The following is a 25,155-nucleotide window of genomic DNA, read 5'->3' on the forward strand; positions in this document are numbered from 1 at the left end:
AAGGACAAGCTAAGCAATATCAAATAGATGTAACACTTTACAAGTGAAATCACTGTACACAATTCCCTTATTTAAGCTTATACTTTTTGCATCTTATATTTGCCATAGAAGCCTTATGAATTAAAAATCTGTTTTGGCACCTTTCTATCAAGTCAAGAAACCATTTGAATATCAGTATCAATGGGAAACCATGCTATATTATTAGCATGTGTTTGTGAACACAGACATTTAGGGTATCATTAAAATTAAAAGCTGTGTGAGCTCAAAATTTATCTCTTTATTGCTGAGTTAAACTGAACTTGCATAAATCGACTATATTGAATATCCAAACAAGGGGCTCTGATGATTTATCTATGTAAAGAAAACAGAAGTTACAGAAGGTAAATATGGACACCCAGTTCTGCTACTGCTACTGCTACTGCTACAATTCTGCTACTGCCACTGCTACTGAACAATTCTGTAACACCACTGATGATGCTTATTTAGTTTCAGTGTCAGAGCACAGAGCTGAATTGGAGTTACATCCTGTTTTATATCCCTAAACCAGCCTGCATTCCTGTCTCCAGATTTGGCTCCATCTTTTTTTCTGATTTTCTCTGCTTTTTCTCTTGCTGCACAAATAAGGAGAAATGGATGAAGTGAATCAGAATAAAGCATAATTCCAATTACTCTTTGAAAACAGAAATAGTAATGACTACTCCAGTAGTGCAGAAAACAACATTAACATGCCTTACACCTTAAAATAAAGGAAACATTTAGTTCAGCTTTTTTTACCTTGTTCTCTCCGGCTCACTGTATATTTGCTATAAGGCATAGGAAAAATTCCTGTTACCACTGACTGAGAAGGTCAGGAATTTAGTTTTGTTTAAGTGCAAACAAAAGAGATAGGTGACATTTTATTGGGATGTCAAAAATTTCAAGTGTTACATAATTCTTTTTTAACAACATGGCTTAGATCAAGGACTTGAAAAAATACAGTGGGAAGGGGAAGAAAAGGTAAAACCTTACTGACATAAACTATTCCACCTAAAATTATGTATCATATTCTGAACAAAATGTTTCAGTCATGTGAACCATGGGTGCAAAGATTTTTAAAAAATTTAAATATATTCAGTATGAACACAGTAAAAAAGCCAAACATTGTGCTTATAAACTCCATGTATAATTCCACATCAAGAACTAGAAATTGCTGTTTTCCATGAGTGTAAGAACAGGATGTGATGATTGTATTTTAAGTAATTTTTAACATGTTCTTTTTTACAGTTGGAAAAGAAATGCAGGACAAAGGCAGACCATACCTTGAGTCAAATGAACAGTAACATTGTCACCACTAAACTGAAAATGTGTATATGTTTTTAATATGCATTTAAGTGAAACAAAAATTTATCTGAGACAAATGCAACTGTTTTTATTATTTTAGCTGGCTTTTTCAGAGCCAGTTAAAAAGAGTAAGGTATTGTTAATATAAAAATATAAACATTACATATTATGAATTTATTTTTGCTTTGTTCACTTAGGGAAAGTTCCAGAATGATCTGTAAGTTTATTAGGGTAGGAACATGAATTACTTTTAAACAGCACATCAGATCAGAGGTCTATGTCCTGTTAGGGTTTACATTCTTAAAAAAACTAGGGCAACACCAGCATTTGCAGGTTGATACAGGAGAGAAAGTAGTTGCCTTCATGCTAAGCTATTCTGTTTCTTTTTCTTCTTTCGCACTGGAGCTTTCAGCTTTTGTTTCCCTGGAATAATTTTTCTCTTTCTTTTTGCTGTTTTAAGCCTTTTAGTAGTCCAAAAATCTTTGTTTATCCCGGCTACTGATGATTTTTCATCTTCTGTTTCTGAAAAAAAGGAAGGAATTATTCACACTGACCTTTATGTCCAGTCTTTGTAGTCTGAATGGCATAGGACTTACTTGTATCTTATTTTCAAAAAAGGGTTTTAAATAGCCTTTTATTTTACAGTGTAAAGTGCCATTTATGCTAGTTTTGCCTGTAAAATTAAAATATATAAAGATCAAGTATGTAAATGGATTACAATGCAGGAAAACAACAGCAGAAAACCCAAACAAATCTCAGCTAGACTTTGTAAGTTTGCCCAGCTACAGTAGCCTCAGGCCTTATTTTGCTTATAGGAAAACAAGACATGCAATTCTACCAACTGTTCATTTTCTTATCTGTCTCAAAAGCTTCACAGTGGGTTCCTCAGTATATTCCAGTAAACAGAAAGAAAACTTTTATTAAAGTGAAAAGAGTAGTTATGTTCTCCAACAAACATATGGGCTTGAGACACCATCAGATTGGTAAGTGTATCTGTATCACTTGCCAGCATCATACCCCCCTCTTCTTTAAAATACCAGAACATTTTCCAATGGATATAGTAGAAACCTCCAACTTGGTGTATTCCATTTCACATTAACAATTCAAAATACGAAGTTCTGTTACCTTGAGATGATGTTGCAGTTTTATCAGAGTTTTTTTTCATTTCTGAAGCTTGGTCAAGCCATACTGCAAGACATGTCAGCCTAGCTTTGGTATTGACTTCACACAGTAAAGACGGCCCATCTTTAATCTGAAGAAAACATAAAAGAAGATTATTTAAACCTTATTTTATTTCTGGTTAAATTTAATGAAGTATTTGTAGTGAGAAGACATCTTGCTGCCCACTTTCATTGTTAGGCAATTGTATCACTCAGCTCTTGGAATACAAATACTCTGTTAGAGATATCAGGGGATAAAGTGTCACATCACATGTGCAGTGTTAACACCATCAACCCACTGGAAATTACTGTATTAGGATATTCTACCCCTCAGAGCTGGACAGAGCAGCCCACACAGTTATGCAAAACTTTGCCTGCAGGAGAAAGGAATTTGGTCAAAATAAATACAGTGTTACATGGAAAGAGTTCCCTGATTACTCTGTCAATTCTGTCCAAGTGGAACAGAAATATAAGGTGAAAAGGTAAGAGGGAGATCACTCTTGCACTTACAAGTATAAAATAATCAGAGTGGGTGAAGTTAAAAACGGGCAAATTCAGATTTGAAGTGTATATATGTTGAGAAATAATTATATGAACTATCCAAGATACTTATTGTAAAATATAGTAGATCCTTTGTACCTAGGCAATAAATTTTAAAAATCTACTTCTGATTTTAAGAGCAAACAATAAACACAATAAACTTTAAAGATCAGACATGATTTTTTGTTGAACTGTGCTACTCAGAACTGTTTGAAAATACAGGAAATAAAAGTACACAGTACATTTATGTATTTTAATTTTTCTAAAGGATAAGTTCCTCCCCTGACATGAAAAACCACCTTCCCCTGCCCAAACCAGACTTTGTGTTTTTAAAAGAGTAGCAACAGTCACCAACATTACAAAAATTGACAACTGTCCTTACATAATCATAACATACATAACTGATTAGATAGTCATAAGCCTGGCTAGGTCTGATAGGAAATGTGACTTTATGTAAAGTGGAGATGAGATCTCATAATATCATTAGATTTTATAGTTTTTTTATTAAAATAAACAAAGATAAAAAAATACAAGTGCCTAAATATTTGTGCACAGACATACATCTCTACTGAACATAACATGAAAGTAGATTGTCTTATCCACATTTCACATAAAATTTCCTCAGTGATTTAAAATGAACTCTTACAAAAGAACTGTCTGCAATTCTGGTTCTCTGTTAATTTTCTTAAATGTAACAAGCAGTCTAATACACCAACCTTATCAAAATCCAGATTCCACATTTTAATGTAACCGTCACTGGATGCCGTAACAATAACATGCTGTCCTTCTCTTTCAAAACTATAAATAGCTTTTATTCTGTGAAAAGGAAAACATTTTTACCTTATAGCATCACAGTTCACTTCAGTAAGCTGCGAGAAATTAAAGATTAACAGGCAACAGTATAAAAAATCAGTTTGAACAAAAAAACCAAGTGACAGGCAGGAACTTAGATCTGCTTTGAGTACTGTCATTTATATTAGGAACATTTGCCTTTCCTAGGCTTATTAGGATTCAATTCAGAACTCCTTAATACTTTAAAGCATACACTATTAGACACATCAGTGACATTACTGATAATACTTTTGTGTTTTGATGAATTCAAAGAAACATTTGGACAAATATTTGGTATTCAAAAACAGAATACATGATCACATTCCTATTGTTTGAACTGAAAGAAATTGATTTGTTTTTTTGAAGCATTCTAAAGAATCAGATACAGTAAAGACTGGTTAAACACAAACACACACACACAGAAATTTAGAACAGTAATATTTTTTCTTCTGTACCTTATTGTTTTTGTAACATGCATGGACAGCACAGTACTTGTGCTCATACAAAAAGCAAACAAGTCTGTTTGGAATTTAACACATAAATAAATTCACTTTCTATACTAAAACAAAAGCAAAATATGCTAAACATTACAAGCCATTGAACTTTAGAGAGGACTCAGCATTGCCATAAAAATTTCAATAGTAAACAAATACAGAATACCTGTTTTCATGAGCTTTAAATTCACAGAGGCATTTTTGAGAGTCACAGCTGTAGAACCTAATAATTTCATCATCTCCAGCTATGGCAAGGATAGAATCCTTGGAATGGGAAAAGAGAAATGCAAGTGTGATTAATTTCATGTGTTTCAAACCAGTTAACTTTCCAACTTCTCTCATTTTTGTACTTACTGTAATAAATCTAAGTGAAGAAATCCTCTTCTGTGTTGTAATGGTGCCAGTGATTGAAGCTGTGTCAAGTCTGTAGATATCCACTTTATTTGTTATCACGGTCACATACTTCTCACCATCAGGGGACCATTTAATTATGTGTGCATCTGTACACATTGATACAGAGAATTTAGAAGTAAGAATCTTTAGAAGCTGCTATACACTGCTTTCTACCTAGACCTAAGAAAATATTCAGTGAAAAATCAAATAAACTAGAATAAACAGCTATGCTCTTAAGCGTATATTTATGATTATCAGAATCAAGAAAAACAAACTAAAACACATTTATTTAAATGCTCTGACCTCAAATTTCAAAGAAGAAAATTATTTACTTTAGTGGTACTATGTTTTGCTTTTGCTAAATGATTATTATTAAGGACACGAGCTTACATATGCTTGCCTGCACGTGTAAAAAGATATTGTGAAAGTTGGCAATCAGCTGATTTGATTAATTCAGTCAACTTTTCTTTACACAAAAATTAAAACTGTCAAATTGCACTTAATTAGTGGATTTAGATTGATAAACTTACTTTGCTTCAGGTTTTTGATGAAGGCTGATCGTCCTTCAACAAGGTTCCAAGTTCTAAAACACAACAACAGGTAACGTGCATTCTGGTTAAAAACAGCACAGCAAAACTGAAATCCAATCTGCTGACATGAGGCACCCAAAGGAAGCTTTTAAGCCTCTCTCAGCACTTTTCTGCCCTCCTAATGCAAGAGAAAATGATGAATTCCTATATTGCTTGCATGCTATAATGTTGAATTTGTGTTATTTATTTTCTAAACCACCATTTGCAATACTGAGCCCAAAAGGAGGTCAATAGCAATTTATGCTGTTAAAATAGCATTTTATATCTATAAAACAGGTATCTATAGCAACATGGAAACACTCCAGGTGAAAAATCACACTAAACAAAACCTGTCACTTTTCAGAAGTTTAGGCAAATTGTGTTCCAAAATCAAACATATTTATACATCTACAGGTGACTTGTGAAGAGTCAGAGCTCACAAGAAGAAGGTATGAAGAGCTGGCACTTAGAACTTCAAAAGACAAACCAATGGATCTTTGAACCACTTGGTAACAAATATGTTTTATCACTGTTGTATGGCCTAGTCCCAGCATAGAATTGTTGCTTATAACACCTTATTAAGAGTTATTGAATTATGATTCTCAGCATTCCTTCATCAGTTTTGACTCACCTTAATGTTTTATCTGTTCCAACTGACAAAGCTAATTTCCCAGACGGATGAATAGAAAGAGATGTCACATGTCCCCTGATAAAAACAAAACATTAGTCACATATATTATTTACAAGGAAAATAGACGTGAAAATGTACGTGAATATGATTAAGAAACTCACTTGTGTGCCTTAATGGATTTCAGACATTCCCATCTCTTTGTGTTCCAGATGCAAATGAGTCCATCTTCAGCCCCACTCAGTAGATGTGCAGTCCCATAGAACTCCAAACAAGTTATTGTGCCTAGAAATACAATTAACATTATTGTACACACCAAACAGTTATTGCACAAATTAACAGAGAACATACAACTTAACAGAAAAGCTTCTTCCAACAAGACTTGCCAGCTACTACCCTAACCTTGGGAAAATTTAAATTATTTCCAAACTATTTCTTAAAAAAAGCCCTCAAATTTTCTTGCTCTGTTCAATAGTTTAATAGACTCTATCAGGCACCCTTTACCCACACACATCTGAACTCCATCTGGTCTGTTCTCCGTCACAGCAGTACCCAAATGCTGTGGCAGAGATGGCAGAGAGCTTCTGTTAGTGATAGGAATGCTCCCATATCAAAGCCCTGCTCCTGACACACAGCTGAATTTACTGTACATGCTGCTTCCCCGTAATCACCAGATATATCTTACATGAGTTAAATACAGCTACCATGCTCAGTCTAGATCCTGTATCTTTTTGGTTGATCAACACTGAGCTACAAATGACCCAAAGATTTATTTGGACAGCAAAGAACAGATGACTGTACCAATAATACAGACAAAAGGTGCACCCTCAGCAAGTTTGCAGATGACACCAAGCTGTGTGAGTGGTGAGGGATGGGGTGCCATCCAGAGGGATATGAACAAGTTCAAGTAGTGGGCCATGAGAACCTCAGAGTTCCACAAAGCACAGTGCAAGGTGGTATCAGCACAGGCTGGGGGATGGACAGATTGAAGGCAGCTCTGCTGAGAGGGACTTAGGCTTGCTGAGGGATGAGAGGCTGGACATGAGCCAGCAATGTGTGCTTCCAGTCCACAAGGCCAAATGTGTCCTGGGCTGCATCAAAGGCAGCATGGGCAGCAGGTTGAGGAAGGGGATTCTGCCCCTCTGAACAGCCTCTGCTGTTCTGAGACCCTACCTGGAACACTGCATCCAGCTCCAACAGGTCCCCAGCATAAGAATGATGTGGACGTGTTGAAGCTAGTCCAGAGAAGGGCCATGAAGATGATCAGGGAGATGGAATATCTCTCCTGTGAGGAAAGGCTGAAAGAATTGGAATTGTTCAGATGGGAGGAGGCTGCAGGAAGACTTTATTGTGGCCTTCCAGTACTTGAAGGGTGCTTACAAGAAAGATAAGGAAAAATCTTTTAGCAGGGCCTGTTGTGAATAGGACAAAGGGTAATGATTTTCGACTAAAGAGGGTCAGTTTAGATTAGATGTAAGAAAAAAGGGTTTTTACAAGGACAGCAGTGATACACTGAAACAGTTACCCAGACATGTGCTTGACACTCCATCTGTGGAAACATTCAAGGCAAAATTAGATGGGGCTTCTGCATAACCTGATCTGGTTGAAGATGTCCCTGCTCACTGCAGTGGGGTTGGACTAGACGACCTTTAAAAGATCCTCTCCAACCCAAACTGTTCTGTGACTCTATCATGTACTTTGCAGTTGGAATTCAGCCAGCACATACAAAGAGAAATGTACCAGGTTAACTCTTCTGGCAGCAGCATCCTGCTCTCACACACAAACTCTCTCTTTTGTGTGGCTCATGCACACTTTTGACAGGACAGTAACACTAGGAAAGACGGTAACTGGGAGTAGGCATGGTCTAGATAAACTGTCCTGACAGAAGAAAAATAGCACATAAGCCATTTGTGGGTCATAACTTCTTAACCAGTTAATACTACAAATAATTTAAAGAAGCAGCAATATTTTTGAGCTAATACCAAAATAATTTTTTTTACCTTTTATGCTAAAAATCTTACCTTGTTTGTATCATGACACCGTCATGGCTGCAACACCATGTTGCTACACTACTTATTAGAAAAAAGAAAAATCAGTTTTCTTCTTCTGGCAAAGGCCAGTTTTTCAGCTACAATTTTTTATCATTAATGTTTTTTAACAAAGAAGTGCTCCATTACCATTGTGCTGTAGCAGTGCCCCATGTTCTATCTTCTTTTTCATGTCATAGATTTGGATTGTCTCATCTCTGCTCCCAGTGACCACATATCTGTTATTCACTGCTACTGCTGACAACGAGGCAGAGTGGGCATGATGTGTAAAATCAGGGGCGACTGTCCAGGACTGCAAATGTAAAACAAACAGGTCTTTCTCAAGCTTACCATAAAAAGCTTCCACTTCATTGTCCTGTAATTTTATTTTTTAAAAGCAAAAGCTGGAAAAGTATACGTTTAAAAATCAGAATCACCAAATCAAGTAGGCTGGAAAAGACCTCTGGGATCATCACGTCCAACCCATGACGGAACATCACCATGTCAATCAGACCATGGCACTGAGTGCCACATCCAGTCTCTCCTTCAACACCTCCAGGGATGGTGACTCCACCACCCACCTCAGCAGCCCATTTCAATGTCTAATCACCCTTTCTCTGAAGAAATTCTTTCTAAGGTTCAACATAAATGTCTGCTGGCACAGTATGAGGCCATGTCCTCCTGCCCCTGTCACTGGCTGCCTGAGAGAAGAAGCCAACCCTCATCTGGCTACGTTTCAGGCAATTGTAGAGAATGATAAGGTCCACCTGAGCCTCCTTTTCTCCAGAGTAAAAACCCGCAGCTCCCTCAGTCACTCCTGATTGGACTTGTGCTCCAGACCCTTCAGCGGCTCCACTGCCTTTCTTTGGACCTGCTCCAGCATCTTAATGTCTTTTCTGAACTGAGGGGCCCAGAACTGAACACAGCAGTCGAGGTATGGCCTCACCAGTACAGGGGGAGAAATTATACTTAGCTGTAAGCATAATGAGATCTTATTGAGTTAATGTGCTGTTAGGAGATTACGCCAAAGGATTTAAGCGTGCAAACCGTCCCGTAAGCTCTGACGAAGCTGTCTCTGCACAGAGACAAATCCCAAGAGCAAGAGAGAAAGATTCTCTCATTTTTCATCACGGCAGGCCGGAGACACGCCTTCCACCTGGCCCCAGCCCACGTCCCATCCATCCTCCGCGCCGCGTCGGGAGGAGCGAGCTCGCACCGCGGCCTCCCGCACCCACGTGGCTGCCCGCAGGTTCCACCACTCCCGAGAACCCTTCAGGGCAGCCAGGGGGCCGAGCCCGGCGGCAAAGGCCGCGGGAGAGGCCGCCCCGCCCCCGCAACGCGCTTTAAGAGCCCCGGCGGCGGCCGGAACCGCGGCTGCGGACGGGCGGGACGGTGAGTGCCGGGGCGGGCGGATGGGGCATTTCTCTCACACACTTTCCTGGAGGTGTTTGAGACCGGGCTGGATGGGGCTCTGAACACGCTGCTCTCGTGGAATATGTCCCTGGCTATGGCACGGGGTTGGAACTAGATGGCCTCTTAAAGCCCCTTCCAACCCAGACCGTTCTGTGATTCCGTGCTTCTTCCCTCGCCTCATTCCCCCCCCCCTCCTGTTACCTGGCCGGGCCGCGTGGCGAACCCCAGCAGCACTTGCTCGTAGCACCCCGCCAGTAGCTCCATCCGCCTCCACACGGCGCCGCCCCGGGGCTCCCGCCGGCTCTTCCGCTGCCCGCCCGTCCGCCGCGCTGCCTGCGCCGCTCCGCGCTGGCCCCGCGCCTGGCGTCCGGCAGCGCCCGCGCCCAGCGGGGGAGGAGAATCCTGTGGGAGCCGGCGCGGAGCGGGAAGCACCGGAGGTAGCGGCGAGGGGTCAGGCTGCGCGCGGGGCAGCCCGCGCAGGGGGGGCCTCGCGGGGCGGAAGCGGCGCTGGCGGTGATGGCGGCGGGGAGGACGAGAGGCGTTAGTGCCGGGATCGCGAGGGAGGGGGGAAGCGGTGGCCGGGATCGGGGGCTGCTAGTGGGGAAAAGGGGCGCGAACCGATCTATTGGGACTGAGGCGGGGTGGGATGGGCTGGGATGTCCGGCCCTTTCCCTCCCCCGGGGCCGCGGAGCTCCCCCCTCCCTCAGGGCGAGGAGGCCCCGGCGGCGCTTGGGCCGAGGCATCCAGGGAACCAGCCCCTCCCTAGCCCCGGGCCCCGCCGGCTTTTGTTGTTATTTCGTCGGGTTGTTCTGTTATTTTTTTCATTACTTAATTTCTTATCGCGTAGTACAGTAAGTGGGAAGTGCGGCCCTGGCGCCAGTGTGGCCGCTTGCGGAGGGCCGCGGCCGGGCGGGGCGCACTTGTGGTCGGGCTCTTCCCGTCGTGCCGAGTGGCTCGGTTAGAGAAATGCGTCACGGCTCGGGCCTGGACTCGGCCGGGGTCACCGAGCCGGCCCCAAGAGCTCTGGGAGGCTCCCTCATCCCCGTACCCTGACCCAGCGCCTGGTGTGATCGAAATTAGTGCCGAAGGAAGGGGGGCGGATTGCCCGCTGCCTGGGTGAGCGGTGTTTGCACGGGCAAATCAGGCTGTGGATAGCTTCGCCCACCTTTTTGCCCGTATGAACGCAATAATGCAAAAAAGTGGAATAAAATGAAAAGCTGCTATGATGTGTGTGTAATCCAATTAAGGATGTGTTTGAATTCTGGAGACTGAATCTGCCCCACTGCTTAAATCAAAGCTAGCTGTGACTGTGGATATAGTTAAAGCAAACGTAAAAAATGTATTGTATTGATATGTGCTGTTTTAACTGCTTTTAAAATGTTTTTGTTTTCTAGTGAAAAGGTCAATATTGGACAGAGAGGCATACAAAACCGGTGTTGCATAAAAGTTGGCGATAACTAACTGAGAAGCAGTTGTATCACTTGCCTCCTGATAGCCTCTTGCAACAAGAGTGCTCTGCTTTGCCGTCTTCCATTAGGTCTGCACAAGTGAAAAGTGGTAAGTTTAAAAAAAAGTTACTGCACAGCTGTGAATTCAAAAATCAGTATTTCAGTGTTGAGAGCATGGAGGAGTTTATGGGTTCTTTTATTAAAAACTAATGTTAGAGGAACACTGATATTTGCATTAATAATGACCACCCTCAACAGGAGGAAGTTGGTGCCGTTAATTCTTTGTAATGAACATTATCAGTTGGCATGTGCTCAGCTTAGCATATGCGAACCGTACCAGTATTTTAGGCCTGTATTTTAAGGGCTTGTTTCTACTTGACTCTTTTCTTGGCCTCACAGTGGCTGTGGGGATGAAGTCCATAGTTACTCTGAACAGCAGCATGCATGGATGCTCTAATTATGGTTTATGGCTATCCTGTGTCAAGTTAGCCTAATCCATTTTCAAAGATAGTGCCCTGAACTGCACCGCTCTGCAGGCAAGCCTTTAAGGCATTGTAGATGCTCTGTGTTTATTGCATTATGTGGCTATGGATTTAATCAGCCAAGATGTAAAACATTACATAAATTCTTGTGTGGAAAAGAGGACTAGAACTTCAGCAGTCAAGTATCTACACAGGATTTACACCAAATGTAAAAAATCAGTAGGGGTAAAGAACACCTGTGTGTGAAAGTAAATGCAGAATATTTTGCAAATGAAATTGGTTTTTGCTCTGATTTATATTTGTTGGATGACTAGGGTAAAAAGCCTAAAGAATGGATATTTGGATCAACAAAGGTATATATCTTTTCAGGAAAGTATGTCCACTGGTTTGGTGATGTAAATGTAAAGCAGTAAATTGTTCTTTTCTGTTTTTGGTTTTGACAGTAATGATTAAAATGTGCATGTGGTACAGGCAAGAGAGGGAGGAGAAAAGGTGCCAAGAAAGATCATGCTTGCTTGTACTGTGTCCTCATCCTGCTTTTATTTCTTGTATTCTTTAGCATATAGGAAGTACCACTGTACTGCTGCTTGTTTTTAGCTGCAAAGTTTGTGGTACAAGTAAATTTAAATTTGCCTAAAAGGGGAAGAAACCAGGGGAGCTTGTACAAAACATACTGAAGCCAGTATCTTTTGCCTCTTTTAACTGTTATACTCTCTTGGATTACTGGGTTATTAAATGTAGGTATTTCAGAATTAAGGGTCAGGTATAGATGACTTAAAAGATCTCTAGAATTTACTAGTGCTTTGGACAGTGGGAAAACTTTGTGGTCTATTACAGTTTAGGACAGTGAAGATTACATCTAATCATAATCCTGTTTGCCATATATCCTTTTTATCCCCATTCTTTTAGCAGTGACAAAAAATTAAGTTCTGAATTAATAACATTAAATCATATGGTGGGGTGAAAATATTTGGAAGTAATTAATCAGGATAAAATCCTTCATCGTGTTTTTCTCCCTCACATTTTTTCAGCTGAAGGAGTGTGATAAATTGAACCTGTGCAGTCATACTGTTGAAGAAAGACAGAAGACAATTTGAACCATGGCGAGCCAGGTAAGATCATTTAGTCAGAAATACAGGCTTGCAGTGCCTAAATGGATTCCAGAACCATACTCAGAATTCCTAATAAATGTAAAGCTGACATAGCTAGCTTGCTCTGAGTTGGGTGTTCTTTTAGTCCTATGATTTCTTCCGGCAATGTGGAAATTGGTGGCTGTCCTCATGACACTTAATTGTGTCAACTCAAGCAGGTTGGGGGAGCATTACATTAAGCTTTGGAGTTTGCGTTATTTGAGCGTGAGTTCTTCTGAAGGACCTTGCGCATAAAACTATATTAAGATACATGTGGAGATGCTATAGAGGAAGAACATAAAAGCCTGCGTAAGTAAATGTTGTGGAACATCACTCATATTTTTGGAGGTCCTTGTTCTTCAGAATCTTAATTGAGGGAGGCAACTGGTGTTAATAAGGCTGTTTCCCTTCCGCTTTTGTGTAGTTGCCCCACTCCCTTTTTGAACTGTGGTTTTTGGGGTTTTAGGTTTTTTTTGTGTTTTTGGATTTTTTTTTATTTTTTCCTTTTTTATTTTTTGTTTAATTTTTTTATTATTCTTCCTTGAGAGGCACTTTTTATGCCTCTCTCTTCCTGGTCTTGCATCTGTGTTTGAGTTTTCCCTCAGCCAAGCTAGTGCCTGTTCCTGGTCTGCTTTCTCCTTAAATTCCATTAATTGGCCTCTTATTGTTCCTGGCCTGGGAGAGTGACTCGCTGCTGGGTAGTGAGGAGAGGCATCTCACAGAAGAAGAATTCCTAGGTGAGGGGAGATAGGGACAGCGGAGATCCCTTCTAGGCAAGAGTGACAATTTCCCTGCCTCTTCATCATGCAGATTGTGCTGCAGCAGGGGTTTTTGCATCCTGGAGCTCAAGCGGAACACAGTCCAGTCCTGAAGCTAATTAACATTTAGGATTGGCCGGCATCAAAGGGCTGTCTGGTTTGTCCCTGATTCCCAGAGGAAGCTGTCAATCCTTTAGCCAGCTTGACAAGTCAGGGGAATATGGCTGTTCATACAATCCTTTGGCTCTGTTATTTTTGCCAGGCGTTTTCCCCAGAGGCTGCTTTCCCTCATGGGAGGCGGAGGGAGAAATGGGACCCCAGGCTTCTTTCAAGGGCAAGGTGAATATGGGGAAATCACCTGTGGTGATGGGGAGTGGGAGGGAGGAATGTAAATGAGGCTAAATACTATAAAGGCGATTTTTTTTCTCCCTACAGGACTTGATGGCAAAAAAAAGAGAATGTCTCCAGGCCTACAGCTGGTGGAGAACACCACAGAAGAAACGGAAGAAAAAGAACAAAATAAAACCGGGAAGAATAGAGTTTGTCCCTAGTAGTACTAACACAGCCAGGTAAAGACCTTTGGAAAGGAGCAGCTCTGACTCTTTTATCTGTTTTAGATTGCTAATGACTAATGAATGTCATAAATTACTTTAAAAATCCTGAAATGGCACACCTGGTGCCTGTACACTGAGTATTGCTAATGGAATTGTATTGCCATTTGAATAATGAAGATATTTTTTCTTAGTTTATCTCTCATAATCGCTTGAGATGTGATGTCAAAATAATCTTGGCTCTTTTTGAATTCTAGCTGTTAACTTAGTATTTTTTTCTTGGTATTTTTGGGTGTCCTGCCCTTCAGGACAACAAATAATCTTCCTAAAACCACCTTTTAAAAAGATTCTTTAATAAATTTGAATCTTTGTTGAAATGCTTGCAAAAGTGGTAAACGGACTCTGAGAAACTGAGAACTTGCTGGATTGATGGCATTACAGTTCTGTACACTGCTCAGCAGAGTTTTGCAGTTAATATTCTTCATATTTTGCTTCCTTATTTGTGCAGTAATAACTACTTGCTTGTATGTTAGTGACTTTAATACTGAAATGAATGGTGTTATTCTCAAACTTAATGGTGGTTCTCTTATCTCTTTAAAGACCGGATTATTCAATATTTGTTGGGGAGCTGACTCCAGAAGTAGATGATTTTCAGCTCTATGACTATTTCCTAAAGAGGTATCCCTCATGTATTGACTGCAAAATAGCAACAGACCTGCTGGGATATTCCAGGTAATGCCTGTGAAAATGTGTTAATGCTGTCAGTATGTTTGTTGCTGTAAGTAATATGTAAGAACTTGAATTTGAACTGGTTTTGAATTTTCTTCAGAGGCAGGGAGAGAGATTAGCCCGTGGCATTATTGTTTAACAACATAGATCCTTGTGTTTCTAAAACTTTATGGGTGTTTTTAGCTGTTAATATGTTAAGCCTCAATTCAGCCAAATGCATATCTGCATGAAAGCGGTTAGATGGTGGGAGAAGGGAGAGCTGTGCATGGACATCTTTGCTTACCTACAGCAGTGTGTCCACTTGTCATTTGCACTACCAAGGACAAAATAATTCTCTTTATATGTGTGGAAGAGAAGTATAAGGCCTAGGAAATCATAGGTGATTGGGAGATGGAACTTCTGATATCAGTGAATAATGCCCAATAGAAGTTATAGTGACCAGTTGGAGAGTGAAACAGGGATGAGTGAGTTGGGTGTTCAGAAAACACTGGCTGTAATGGACTAATTCAAGAAGCTTAAAAAAAAAAAAGAGGAAGTAAGAGAGAGCAAATTTAGAAAGAATGTTGGAGCTGTAGAGCAGTCGGAATGGGTTAATACTGATACATTAACTGCTGTAAGTGCAAAAATGGAGAATCTGGTTACTTACACAGATAGCTGTTAACATGTATTGTTTCTCTGGCTTTCAGCAAGTTGCATCTTAATGCTGTCAACAAAGCTTTTTGCTTCTGGCCCAAGTTCTTAATTTTGCTAAAGCATCTTCTGTGCATGTGCACGTGTTGAGAGGTTACATAGGCAATAGAAGCTATAGTAGCTACTATTTTCTGTTTTCATGAGGACAGAAATTGAATTAATTGGCTTTGTTACTGTTATGAATACTAGAATTTGTTTTCTCCCTTTTGAAAATTGTAGAGGGTATGCCTTTGTCAGATTTGGTGAGCAAGGTGATCAGATGAGGGCACTGCAAGACTGCCAGAATGCACCTGGTCTGGGGGGAAAACGAATCCGACTGAGCATAGGAATTTCTAAAAGGTAACAAATGAGTTGTGCATTGATACAGTAATTCTAAATAATCAGATTCTTTTAGCTTTGCCTTTGTGAAGACTGTGGCCCTTGCTATAATGGCTGTACACAATGCAAAGTCAAAAACCACAGAACCACTATGTTTTGCCTGTCTGGATCCATCAACCTCTTTGAGGATTGCTGGGGAAATCCAACTCTTAAGTTTAGCCAGATTGTATAAGTTGGGTTTAGCTGCTGTTGTGACCATCCTTAATGCTTACAGGAGCGAAGCTGAATGCATTTCTAAGTATTTCACGTTTGGGCCTGAAGAAGGTAGAAGGGACATCAAGTGTTCATTTTTATGCTAGGAAACTTTTCTTCTAGGCCTTTCCCCTTGGCTTAGACAAGGTAGCACATTGTTAGTTTTTAAAGTAGGCAGAGGAAGGAACTCTTTAGTGGAAAAATGCAGAATATAGAGAAGAAGAAGCCAAAGGAGATGTTGATTGAACAGTTTGTTTAGAATACTATTCTTTGCTTCTCAAGTCATTAGGGCAGCAGGAAATTTTAAGTTGATTTGGTTTGAGAGGGATTTTTTTTTCTGCCATCTCAGTTCTCTGTCATTTAAGACAATCCAGGTAGAGACTTGATATCAAATTTGATAAACTTTGATCCAGAATACAGACAAAAATAGAACTTTCAATGGAACCATTTCAGTATATATTCATGAGGTTAGCTTGTGTGTTAGAAGGCTAAAAATAACAGCTCCTGCTTATCTTCCCTGGATAATTTTGCTGATACTGCCTCATTGCTTTGGAACAGAAATGCCCTTACCCAAGAGAGCCCTGTCCAGATTTGCTTTGACTAACTTGCTTTGAAAATGAGGTCCCAAAGAAAGTTTTCCTCACTTCTGCTATCCAGAGGAATGTCAGCAGTATTTTTAGTTTTTTCTTTCCTACAGAGATGGATGTAGGAGAGAAGTTGGAAGCAGAAGACTGAGACATTATGAAGTAATTTGTTTACTACAGTACTAAGACAATAAAGTAACTATTTTAGACTGTATGTGTAGCTTTGCAGTAATGAAGCAAAAATGTAATGTGGGTATTGAAATATAGACCACTAATCTACACCTGTTTCTGATTGGCTGAGCAGTAGGCTCTCACAGCATCCAAAAATCCAGCCATCAGAGTAGTTTGTCATTAAGTCACTTACTGTCGCCCTGAAAACTCAGCTTTTATGCTGACATAGTTTTCTAAGACTTTCCCAGGATAGTAACTGTAAACATAGAGATAGGTATACATTCCTTCTGTTACATGTCTTGTGATGGACATCTCTCACGGCCAGTGTGGTTGGGAAAGTGTTATCCTGACCATCTAATCCCTGGCCGTGGTCAGAAACCTATAAATCCTGGGAAGAAAAATAAACTTTCTCTTCCATTCACCACAGCTCGAGCTGTGTCCGTGTGATCTATTCATTGCCAGCGGCAACACTTACGATGGAAACCATTTCTGAGCTCCTTCCGTTCGAGTTCTTGGCAAAAAGCCCCAATCTAAATTTTCTGTAGGAAGCTGGAGGTAGAGACATTGGACACTGCAAACACAGGATGTCTGCTTGTATGTAATCAGTGAGGAAATGTCTAAGCATAGGGGATTTCTTGCAATGTGCAGCTGATTTTTCCTAATGTTTTCCATGTACAATATCTCTGTTTTAGAACAGACTGTTCTTGCTCAGTGGTACTTGTCATTACTCAACTTGAAGTTGTCCCTGGGAAAAATCTGCTCAGGAAAGGGAAAGCAGTGAAAACTAATCATCTGGCCCTTTGGTCTTCATAGCTTACGAATTTTGTAGTTTTTCTGCTGCTTTGGCTTCATTCTGGATAATGGCAGTGCTGACTTCACCTGACAGCTAAGCTTTGGCAACTGTTCATGGACCAAAACTTGAGAAGGTGAAGGTAGACATGGTAAATTGACAGGCAGTGTCAGGTGCTGCTCTCAAACAGATAATCTGATTTTGCCCCTTGTTTCTGGGAATAACATGATTTCATATTAACAGAACAAAAGATGGAAGGACTAATTAAATGTTCAAAGTGTCTTTAAAACAGCAGTGTTTGGTAAAGGTCTCTGATCTTAATGAAGCATTTTTTTATCAGTAGCTTGCTTAAACAGATACCAAAACTGAATATAGATAAATATAACTTTGGTTAATCCATAGAAATAATTACTTTTGCCATTGGTGAAGGTGAGCATTTGCTCTCCTTATAAACATGAGGTATTGTGCTGTGACAGAAAACTTAGTCAAATATTTGGAAAAACTTCCTCATAAATTTGGAGTGTGTGAAGTTGTTTAACTTCAAAACTGGATTTACAGTTGTTTTCAAACTCTTAACTATATATACACCTTCTCACGTTTCAGACTGAAAGCAGAATTCCAGCGGTACCAGTCATACAACTATAATGATTATTACCAAGATTATCAGAACTACTATTCACAGTGGAATTACGATCCCTACGCTGACTACAACTACAGCTCCTATACTCCCTATGATAGCATGCAAGCTGTTGGAGACTGCTCTTTAGGAGATGCTGTTATGGCTCCAGCTGTTTTTGAGGTAAAGATACTACACAGTTAATTACAAAAAAAACAAGGACAACTAACAAGTCATATGGATTGCGTAAATCAGCGCAAGAAAGTCCTAAAACTGAAATTATGCAATCAGTTATTATGCAGGCGTGAAGGTCATGTTCAGCATTTTGGATTTAGGTGCTTGAGTGCATCTGTAGAATTAGATATTTGACATACGTGAACAAATATTACTGCATAAATAACAGTTCTGACAGCAGATTTTGTAGTGTTTCACGCTGTTTTTCTGATGTACTTTGCTTAAAGCAAAATAAAAAGTTGTTGTAAGGTGATCATGTCTAGGTCAGTCAGTTGATCAATTACAACTTTCAAAAGTGTCTTTGAAGTGGAACTATACAATGTTTTTTTTAAAAAAAACTAACCAAACAAAAAGACTAAAACCAAAGCATTAAAAAAGCAACACACAACCCACAAGAAACCCTTCCCCAACAAATATCACCTGCTCCTACTTATTTTATAGCTGTGGAAGGAGGGGAATGTTTGGGAGCATTAAATTATTTTGGATTTGTGATGCTTTCTGAAACTATGATTTTTTTATTTTTTTTTTAGGAAGCTTCAGCTATGACTGAAATCAATGATGACCTAATAACTGAAGGTAATGATAATTCTATCACTGCAGCTTGAATTTAGTCATAGTTCTGCCCTTTAACAATATAAGCCAGTGATTATTGGATAAAGACTGGGCTATAGGTAAGATGAGGTAGGATTTTAAAGCCAATAGTGTACACCATGTCAAGTAGAATGGGACATTGTTGACAATGTTTTGCAGTAGGCTTCTTGTAACTTTGCCTTCATTCTCTTTCCAGAATGGTCTGTTGGAGAAGTTGCTGTATCATTGTATTGATTCTGCTAAGATTATTGTATGTTAAGCTCATTAGTAGAGACATCTTGTAATAATGTCCAAAAATTTTAATTAGCCCCTAAATCTCTGCTTCATGTGGAAGTACCAGTATAGTCCTAGCATTCGAATACACTATTTCCAAAAGAAGCTGGACTTTTTAGCTTTGTTAAAATTCTAGGTGAATAAACATTCCACTAGATGTATTCAGTTCGTTAAAGCATTAAATTTACCTAAAGTATGCTTTTATTAGGCTTTTACTTCAGGTCTCTGTGTGCCAGTCTCCCAAGTCCTGACACTTTTACTTACCAGGCTTTTATTTTCAGATCCACAGCTGTACTTGGATGTTGATGAAATGAACAGACAATTTATGGAGACAAGTGAAGAACTCTATGATGCCCTCATGAATTGTCACTGGCAACCTCTGGATACGGTCACTTCTGACATCCCCTCTGCTATTTAAGTGTCTTATATAGCATGACCGTTATAACCAAGGTGCTAAAATTACATTTCTTCTACATTACTCTAGATCATAAGTTTTAAAGCACAATGATAGGTTGGGGTTTTTTTGCTATGCTTTTGGCAGTTTCTGTAATTTGTTTTGTTTTGTTCATCACTTGGAGCATCTTGAAATCATGTAAATATTCTAGAAATGTAAAGAGTTCAATGGGGTCTAAAGATAGACTTGCCTGTGTAAATAAAATTTTGTTTCTGCAAACTGGCCAGCAAGGGATTTTACTGACATATGTGAAACACCTTCTCTTCTGGCTTGTGAAATTTAGCTGGAGGCAGTAGGGGTATTTCACCTGTCTTTGGTATGGGCATCAGCACTAGTAAGAACTAACTCTCATGTACTTCAAGATACCTAGGCAATTTTAAAAGCTCTTAACATGCTGTACAGTTTTAACATACAGAAGGGTAAACTTTGAGCTGCTGTAGCTGCAAACATTCCAAAGACTTAAGGATGATAGCTAGTGATAATTTTATTTTTGCCCATCTTGTTAGTCTTCTCATCTGACCCTTTACAGCAGAGAAACTGGTGTAATATAATACCTGTTCTTACACATAAAGATCCTTGGAGAAAACACTGTGGTTTAAAGGAGGAAGGAAAACCTGTCAGGAATTAAAGTATCCCAGTATCCTCTTTAACTAAGTTGTGTGCTATCCTAAACCTCTGTTATTTGTTCAGTCTTCATGCTTAGATGTTTCATAGAGATGAGTTTGATAACATTTTCATAGGGTGGCAGGTCTCAGTTGAAGTCAAAAGAGGTTAGGTGAGATGGTATTGAAGAGAGTTCTGTTTTAAGACAGCGACTTCTGAGTGGCTTCCTCTAAACTGTTCTTACCTGAAAGTATTTTCCAGTCCTAGGGACAGCTTAAGCTCCTGTTACTACTTAATGTACACAAAGTAAATTTCAGGGTGGAAACAAAATAACACTTTTTTGAAGAGAAGGTGGTAGAAATTATCATATAGCTAATACATCTGAAAGCTACTCAAGGCATTTTGATACTTCCATGTGTGTTTGGGGGCAGTCTAAACCATAATTGCTAGGATGGCAGGTTTTTTTGGTTTTTTTTGCTTTAATGACTTAATTGCATTCAAGTGGTGGTCATAACCTATATGCTGTTCTTAAATGTGAAACTAGTACTGCATTGCAGAGTGATGACTTGGCATAGCAGGTCCCTTCTACCTGCTCCCCAGAACCTCCCTCTTTTCACAGTTTAATTTCAGCTGGGACTGTGTTTTTCTAAGTCCCACCCATGAAATACAGATGCTCTAAACTAGGAAGGTCTTTTGGTGTGATACAGGAACTTCATTCTTCCTGGATTTTGTGCATTGCATATGTAGAAGGAGAGAAAACAAAACCCCCTCATTCAGGCAGGGAGATTACTATCACAGTCTTAGAAACTGCTTCCCTACATTGAGAGAACTAGTTGCAAAGTGGTTGAATACTGGGATTTTGTTGGTGAATGCTTCCCTAGTGTGAACTGGTCAGTCTTTGGAGGGGCATAGTAGGGAGATTATTAATGGAAATGTGACAGAAAGTGGAATAAATGAAACAAAGAGAATCTGGATGGGAAAGGGAATTACTTGTGTGCCTGTATAGAATAGTTTCACATGATTGCAGAAGGGTGGAAATTCAAGATAGTAGGTGCAGACCCCTTGAATTTGGATGTGGGGGTGTTAAACTTTCAAAACTGTGCTGGATTTGATGTCACTTGAGTTGTAGTGCACAGCTGTGGTGCCTAAGCTTGGTAGTACTAACCAGTTGCTAGGCAAAGGATTTTGTATCTAGCAAGAATCGTCATCACAAGCTGGAAGATTATAACCCAGGCACAGACCTGGAAGCTTCCTGCTTTGAAGTGCATATCCTGCTTTGCATAGTGTTACCTAACACCATACTTAAGCTACCGTAAGTACTTTGTGGAAACCTTTTATTGTGTTATCAGATGCTAAAGATGCGTGTTGGCTTGGTAGAAATCCTATAGAGCATCCACTGATTTTTAAGTTTTGGGAGGTTGATCCATGTGTGAATTATGTAATGAGGAGCCCATGTAGTTGTGTGATTTCACTTACATCAGTACTGTATCACCACAGCACATAAACCTCAAAAGTCAGAGTCTGTATTCACCATATTTATGCAGATTTGAAATATTAGCAAGGTCTCCACACTGCATTAGAGACTGTTTTCAGACATGCACCTTCTGTTCTGGCCTGTAAAGTACCTGTATAGTGAAAATACTGTTTATGAAAAGCAGTGAAAGAGGTTGTTTGGGCCATTAGTTCTGCAAACCTGAGAAATATTGGAATATATTCTTTTTAGTCAGCACAGAAGAAAAGTGAGGTGGAGAAGGGAGTCTGCTGGTTGCAGCCCGTGTGATAGTTTTAAATAGCTGTTTTTTGTCTCCTGATGCTTTCTAGTCTATACTGCTTACCAGATAGGAGTGCATATGTGGGATCAAGGTACTGTGTGCAGCACACATTCTTTACTGTAAAGGCACACTGAAAAAACTTCTCTGTATTGGTGTAAGCACAAATTTGGGAAAAAGTGAGCTCATCAGATCTGCTGGCATTCATTACTGAGACTTCTAACTGAGGAAACTTCCAGTGATGGTCCAACTACTGCCTGCATTAGCGAGCTTACACAAAGACCTCAACGTGCTCATCATACAGATGCCTGCTCTCAGTTCTACCAAGAGCTGATTGCAGTAGAAACATAAAACAAAAAGTATTGTGAGCAATGTTTTCAACACCACGCTATCTCACTTTTGTTATGTTTTGTCTGTTTTACCCAGCTGAAATGTTGTGGGGTTTTTTAAGTCTGATAAGGGGTTTTTTTGAATAATATCTTGTATTAGTTCTATAAACTCTTCTTTTACCTAGCTGTGATAGATAGTGCCTTTACCCAAAACCCACTTATTTCTTGAAGAAGAGTAATGTTTTTGTTTTCCACTTCTCTGAACAGAAAAGCTTTAGTACCATGGTTTGAGGGGCTAATCATCCTGCAGTCAGTGAACAGCGAGAAAGAAACAGGCTAAAAACCAGTGAAGACTGAAAAGTGTTCAGAAAGCTTAAATGGTACTTAAGCCGTGAATGTTTCTTTTTGCAGGGATGCTCTTGGACCAACAGCTTCTTTCTAGCGCTACCTCAAAGTAACTTGCAGATATAACTCACAGGGAAGATTGATCAAATGGTGATGATCACTATCATTCTGCTGGAGATATATATATATATATATTTGCCTTTTGTCTCGTTTTTAATGACATTTATTTAACTTCATTGACTCATGTCAATAGATGTTTGGCTACATCAACAAGTATTTCTGAGTTTCTTTCAAGGTATGTCACCATATGGAAATTGTTCTAAATAAGTAAATAAAGTAGCACTTGAATTTACAGAGCAAATGTAGTGTAGCTGCATTTAACACTTATGTGGAAGAGAAAATCACATTTACAGCTTAGCTTAATATTCTTAGCATGCATAAAAGAGGGAGGCTTGTTTTAAATTTGTCCACCTCTTACATGACCAACACAGGAATGATTTTAGTCAATTCCCCACACAGGTACCATTTTAGAAGCCAGCATTGTTATTAATGAATATCTGTTACCAATGGGCACTGTTTCCATCCCTCTGTAAATCAAGCTCTTTCCATAATTGAAACACATTATGCTAGCCTTCCTTCCCTTCCCCTTAAGCTGAAAGCTAGCATGATAATTGGTTCCTGGACAAAATTAGTAACAAATGCAGGCTAAAATAGGATTTTTTGTGTTTTGATAATTACATTGATGTAGATCTTGACATGCCCATTGTAGAAGCAGACCACCATCCTAAAATTAGTCAGCAGCTGTAGCACACTAGTCATTTACACCAAATGAGGCGGTTCTTGCAAGGTGACGTTTAACATGCATGTTCTAGGATAGGAATTGTCTATCACTGCAAGTCATCCCCCTGCATGTAAAATAGTATTCACAATTGTGGGGCAGAAGAGTAAGAGTGTAGTTTATGAGAAGAAATATGTGGAAAAATAATTCCACTGTGCTGGGTATTGGATAATGGTTATCTCCTGTAGATAATGGGACAAAGAAAGTGAGGGGTTAAGTCATGTAGGAGAGCTGGGAAGAGCCTGATGAAGTTCAGAAAAAGCCAGTATGAAGCAGAGATGAGGCAGCACAAAATTTCCCAGTACCATTTCTTCTCACAGTTGTTCCTCTGTAGCTGCTGCCCATTTACATTTCTGCACGCTTTCAGAATCACCCTTGTTTGAGCCCCCCATGATTCCACTCATGCCTCCTCCAGTTCCACACATGCTTTCCTCAGGTGTGTGCTGTGATAAATCTTTTTTGTTTTTCCTGTAGAAGGGGTATGTGGTGCATCAGGGCTCTGTCCTCTGAGTAACATTTTTATTGACTTGTACACAGGGATGGTGCTTGTGATTTTCTGCACTCCTTACCTCTATCCTTCCCACGGAGATTTGATGCTAAAAATAAAATGTGAAACCATAGATTTTTCTCAACTTCACTTAAAAGTAGAATAAAAAAAATTTTACGTATTTTGACTTTGTACTAGGAATGCACTCTTCCTCATGTTTTGAGGAAGTAAAAGCCGTGCTGAAGCTTTTTTTCCCCCTACATCCTTTCCATATCCTGACACTGAGCGATGAAAAACCTGCACGTGCTTTTTCTCTGTGTTTTACAAACCATATCGCTAGTGGCAGCCTGGGGGAGCACTGCGGACCTCCCGGTGCCGTTTTTCCTGCCGCGTTCTTCACGCTGTTCCTCGTCAGGGTCGCGGGAACATCCCCCTCACGCTGTCTCTTGGGGCAGTTTCAGCGTGGGTAAATTGCATCCCCAGGGGCAGAGCATGTCAGGAGGACGGAGCCAGGCTCTAATCGGTGGTGCCAAGCAGCAGGTCAAGAGGCAACGGGCAGAAACCGATGCACAGGAACTTCCACCTAAATAAGAGGAAAAAAAAATCTTCACTCTGCGAATGACCGCGGACTGGAGCAGGGTGACCAGAGGTTGTGGGGTCTCCCTCACTTGAGAAATTCAGGAACTGTATGGATGCAGTCCTGTGCCATGCGCTCTGGGACGACACCGCTTGAGCGGGAAGGTTAGCCCAGATGACTCACTGTGATCCCTTTCAACCTGAGCCATTCTGTGAAACGCCGCGGGAAGACGGGAGAAGGAGGTGGAATCTCCCGGGAGGACCCCAGCACAAACCTCCGCTCTTAGCCGTTAAGGCGTCCATCCCTAAGCTGAGTCCGGGGCCGGACATTTCCCCCGCCACATCCCTTTGCGGGTCGGGCAGGTCCCAGTCCCAGCGAGCGCTTTTCCCGCGCAGCCGGCCGGGCCCGGCCCCTCCCGCTTCCCTGGGAGCGGGGGCGGGGCGCGCGCGCGGGGGCTGCCGGGCCGGTCGCCCGGCGCCGGTCCTGTGAGGCGCCCGGGCGGGCTGGTGACGCGCGCGCGGCCCGGGGCGCCCGCCGTGGTTGGTCGGTGGGGCAGGGGGGTGCGGCGGTGGCGGCGGCTCGGGCCGCGGGCGGGCGGGCGGACAGCGCGCGGGGCGCCGCCGCCGGGCGGGAGAGCGCGAGCGAGGAGCGGCGGGCGGGGGGATCGCGGAGGGAACGCGGGGAAGGGAGAGACGCGTGAGAGAGACGCGTGAGCGCGCGCGCGCGCGGTAGGGGCGGGGCGGAGGCCGCGGAGGAGCCCC

The 25,155-nt window shown here is 40.9% G+C and overlaps 2 protein-coding genes across 11 annotated transcripts; one reads left to right on the plus strand and one right to left on the minus strand.

Annotated features, from left to right (window-relative positions):
* Positions 1-1,336: 1,336 nt before the first annotated feature.
* Positions 1,337-9,746, minus strand: PAK1IP1 (PAK1 interacting protein 1). Of its 3 annotated transcripts, none has more exons than XM_005525277.2 (10): positions 9,577-9,746; positions 8,113-8,275; positions 6,100-6,220; positions 5,939-6,013; positions 5,269-5,321; positions 4,700-4,845; positions 4,512-4,609; positions 3,737-3,836; positions 2,446-2,572; positions 1,337-1,842 (listed from the first exon to the last, which is right to left on the minus strand). In XM_005525277.2, the coding sequence occupies exons 1-10, from the start codon at positions 9,637-9,639 to the stop codon at positions 1,682-1,684; spliced, it is 1,107 nt and encodes a 368-aa protein (XP_005525334.1). In that variant the 5' UTR covers positions 9,640-9,746; the 3' UTR covers positions 1,337-1,681. The 3 variants fall into 3 exon arrangements, with proteins under 3 accessions (XP_005525334.1, XP_087918413.1, XP_014109995.1); XM_088062287.1 differs by lacking the exon at positions 9,577-9,746 and adding an exon at positions 9,010-9,144; XM_014254520.2 differs by lacking the exon at positions 9,577-9,746 and adding an exon at positions 8,400-8,621.
* LOC102104103 (tRNA selenocysteine 1-associated protein 1) lies at positions 8,784-23,950 on the plus strand. 8 transcript variants are annotated; one of them, XM_088062314.1, is made up of 11 exons: positions 9,837-9,915; positions 10,770-10,932; positions 12,337-12,417; positions 13,456-13,532; positions 13,629-13,762; positions 14,345-14,476; positions 15,383-15,502; positions 17,882-18,077; positions 18,659-18,704; positions 19,274-19,442; positions 22,559-23,950. In XM_088062314.1, exons 4-10 carry the CDS (start codon positions 13,503-13,505, stop codon positions 19,408-19,410), a joined length of 795 nt encoding a protein of 264 aa, XP_087918440.1. In that variant the 5' UTR covers positions 9,837-9,915; positions 10,770-10,932; positions 12,337-12,417; positions 13,456-13,502; the 3' UTR covers positions 19,411-19,442; positions 22,559-23,950. The 8 variants fall into 8 exon arrangements, with proteins under 8 accessions (XP_087918431.1, XP_005525335.1, XP_087918436.1 ...); XM_088062305.1 differs by lacking the exon at positions 9,837-9,915 and adding an exon at positions 8,784-8,896 and having other exon boundaries at positions 19,274-22,846; XM_005525278.3 differs by lacking the exon at positions 9,837-9,915 and adding an exon at positions 9,223-9,354 and having other exon boundaries at positions 19,274-22,846.
* Positions 23,951-25,155: the final 1,205 nt, after the last annotated feature.

This window comes from Pseudopodoces humilis, chromosome 1 (genome assembly GCF_049639895.1).
Source record: "Pseudopodoces humilis isolate 2021_Gansu_Grassland_sample_001 chromosome 1, ASM4963989v1, whole genome shotgun sequence".
Taxonomy (NCBI): domain Eukaryota; kingdom Metazoa; phylum Chordata; class Aves; order Passeriformes; family Paridae; genus Pseudopodoces; species Pseudopodoces humilis.

Excerpts from the sequence above, each read along its gene's own strand:
- PAK1IP1 (XM_088062287.1), bottom strand. The coding sequence starts at position 9,144 with ATGGATGGGACGTGGGCTGGGGCCAGGTGGAAGGCGTGTCTCCGGCCT. Across the intron at positions 5,322-5,938 it reads GGAACAGATAAAACATTAAG|AACTTGGAACCTTGTTGAAG; the intron begins GTGAGTCAAAAC and ends GTTGTGTTTTAG. Across the intron at positions 4,846-5,268 it reads CATCAAAAACCTGAAGCAAA|ATGCACACATAATTAAATGG; the intron begins GTAAGTTTATCA and ends CAATGTGTACAG.
- LOC102104103 (XM_088062305.1), top strand. The coding sequence starts at position 13,503 with ATGGGACCCCAGGCTTCTTTCAAGGGCAAG. Across the intron at positions 13,533-13,628 it reads AGGCTTCTTTCAAGGGCAAG|GACTTGATGGCAAAAAAAAG; the intron begins GTGAATATGGGG and ends TTCTCCCTACAG. Across the intron at positions 14,477-15,382 it reads GACCTGCTGGGATATTCCAG|AGGGTATGCCTTTGTCAGAT; the intron begins GTAATGCCTGTG and ends TGAAAATTGTAG.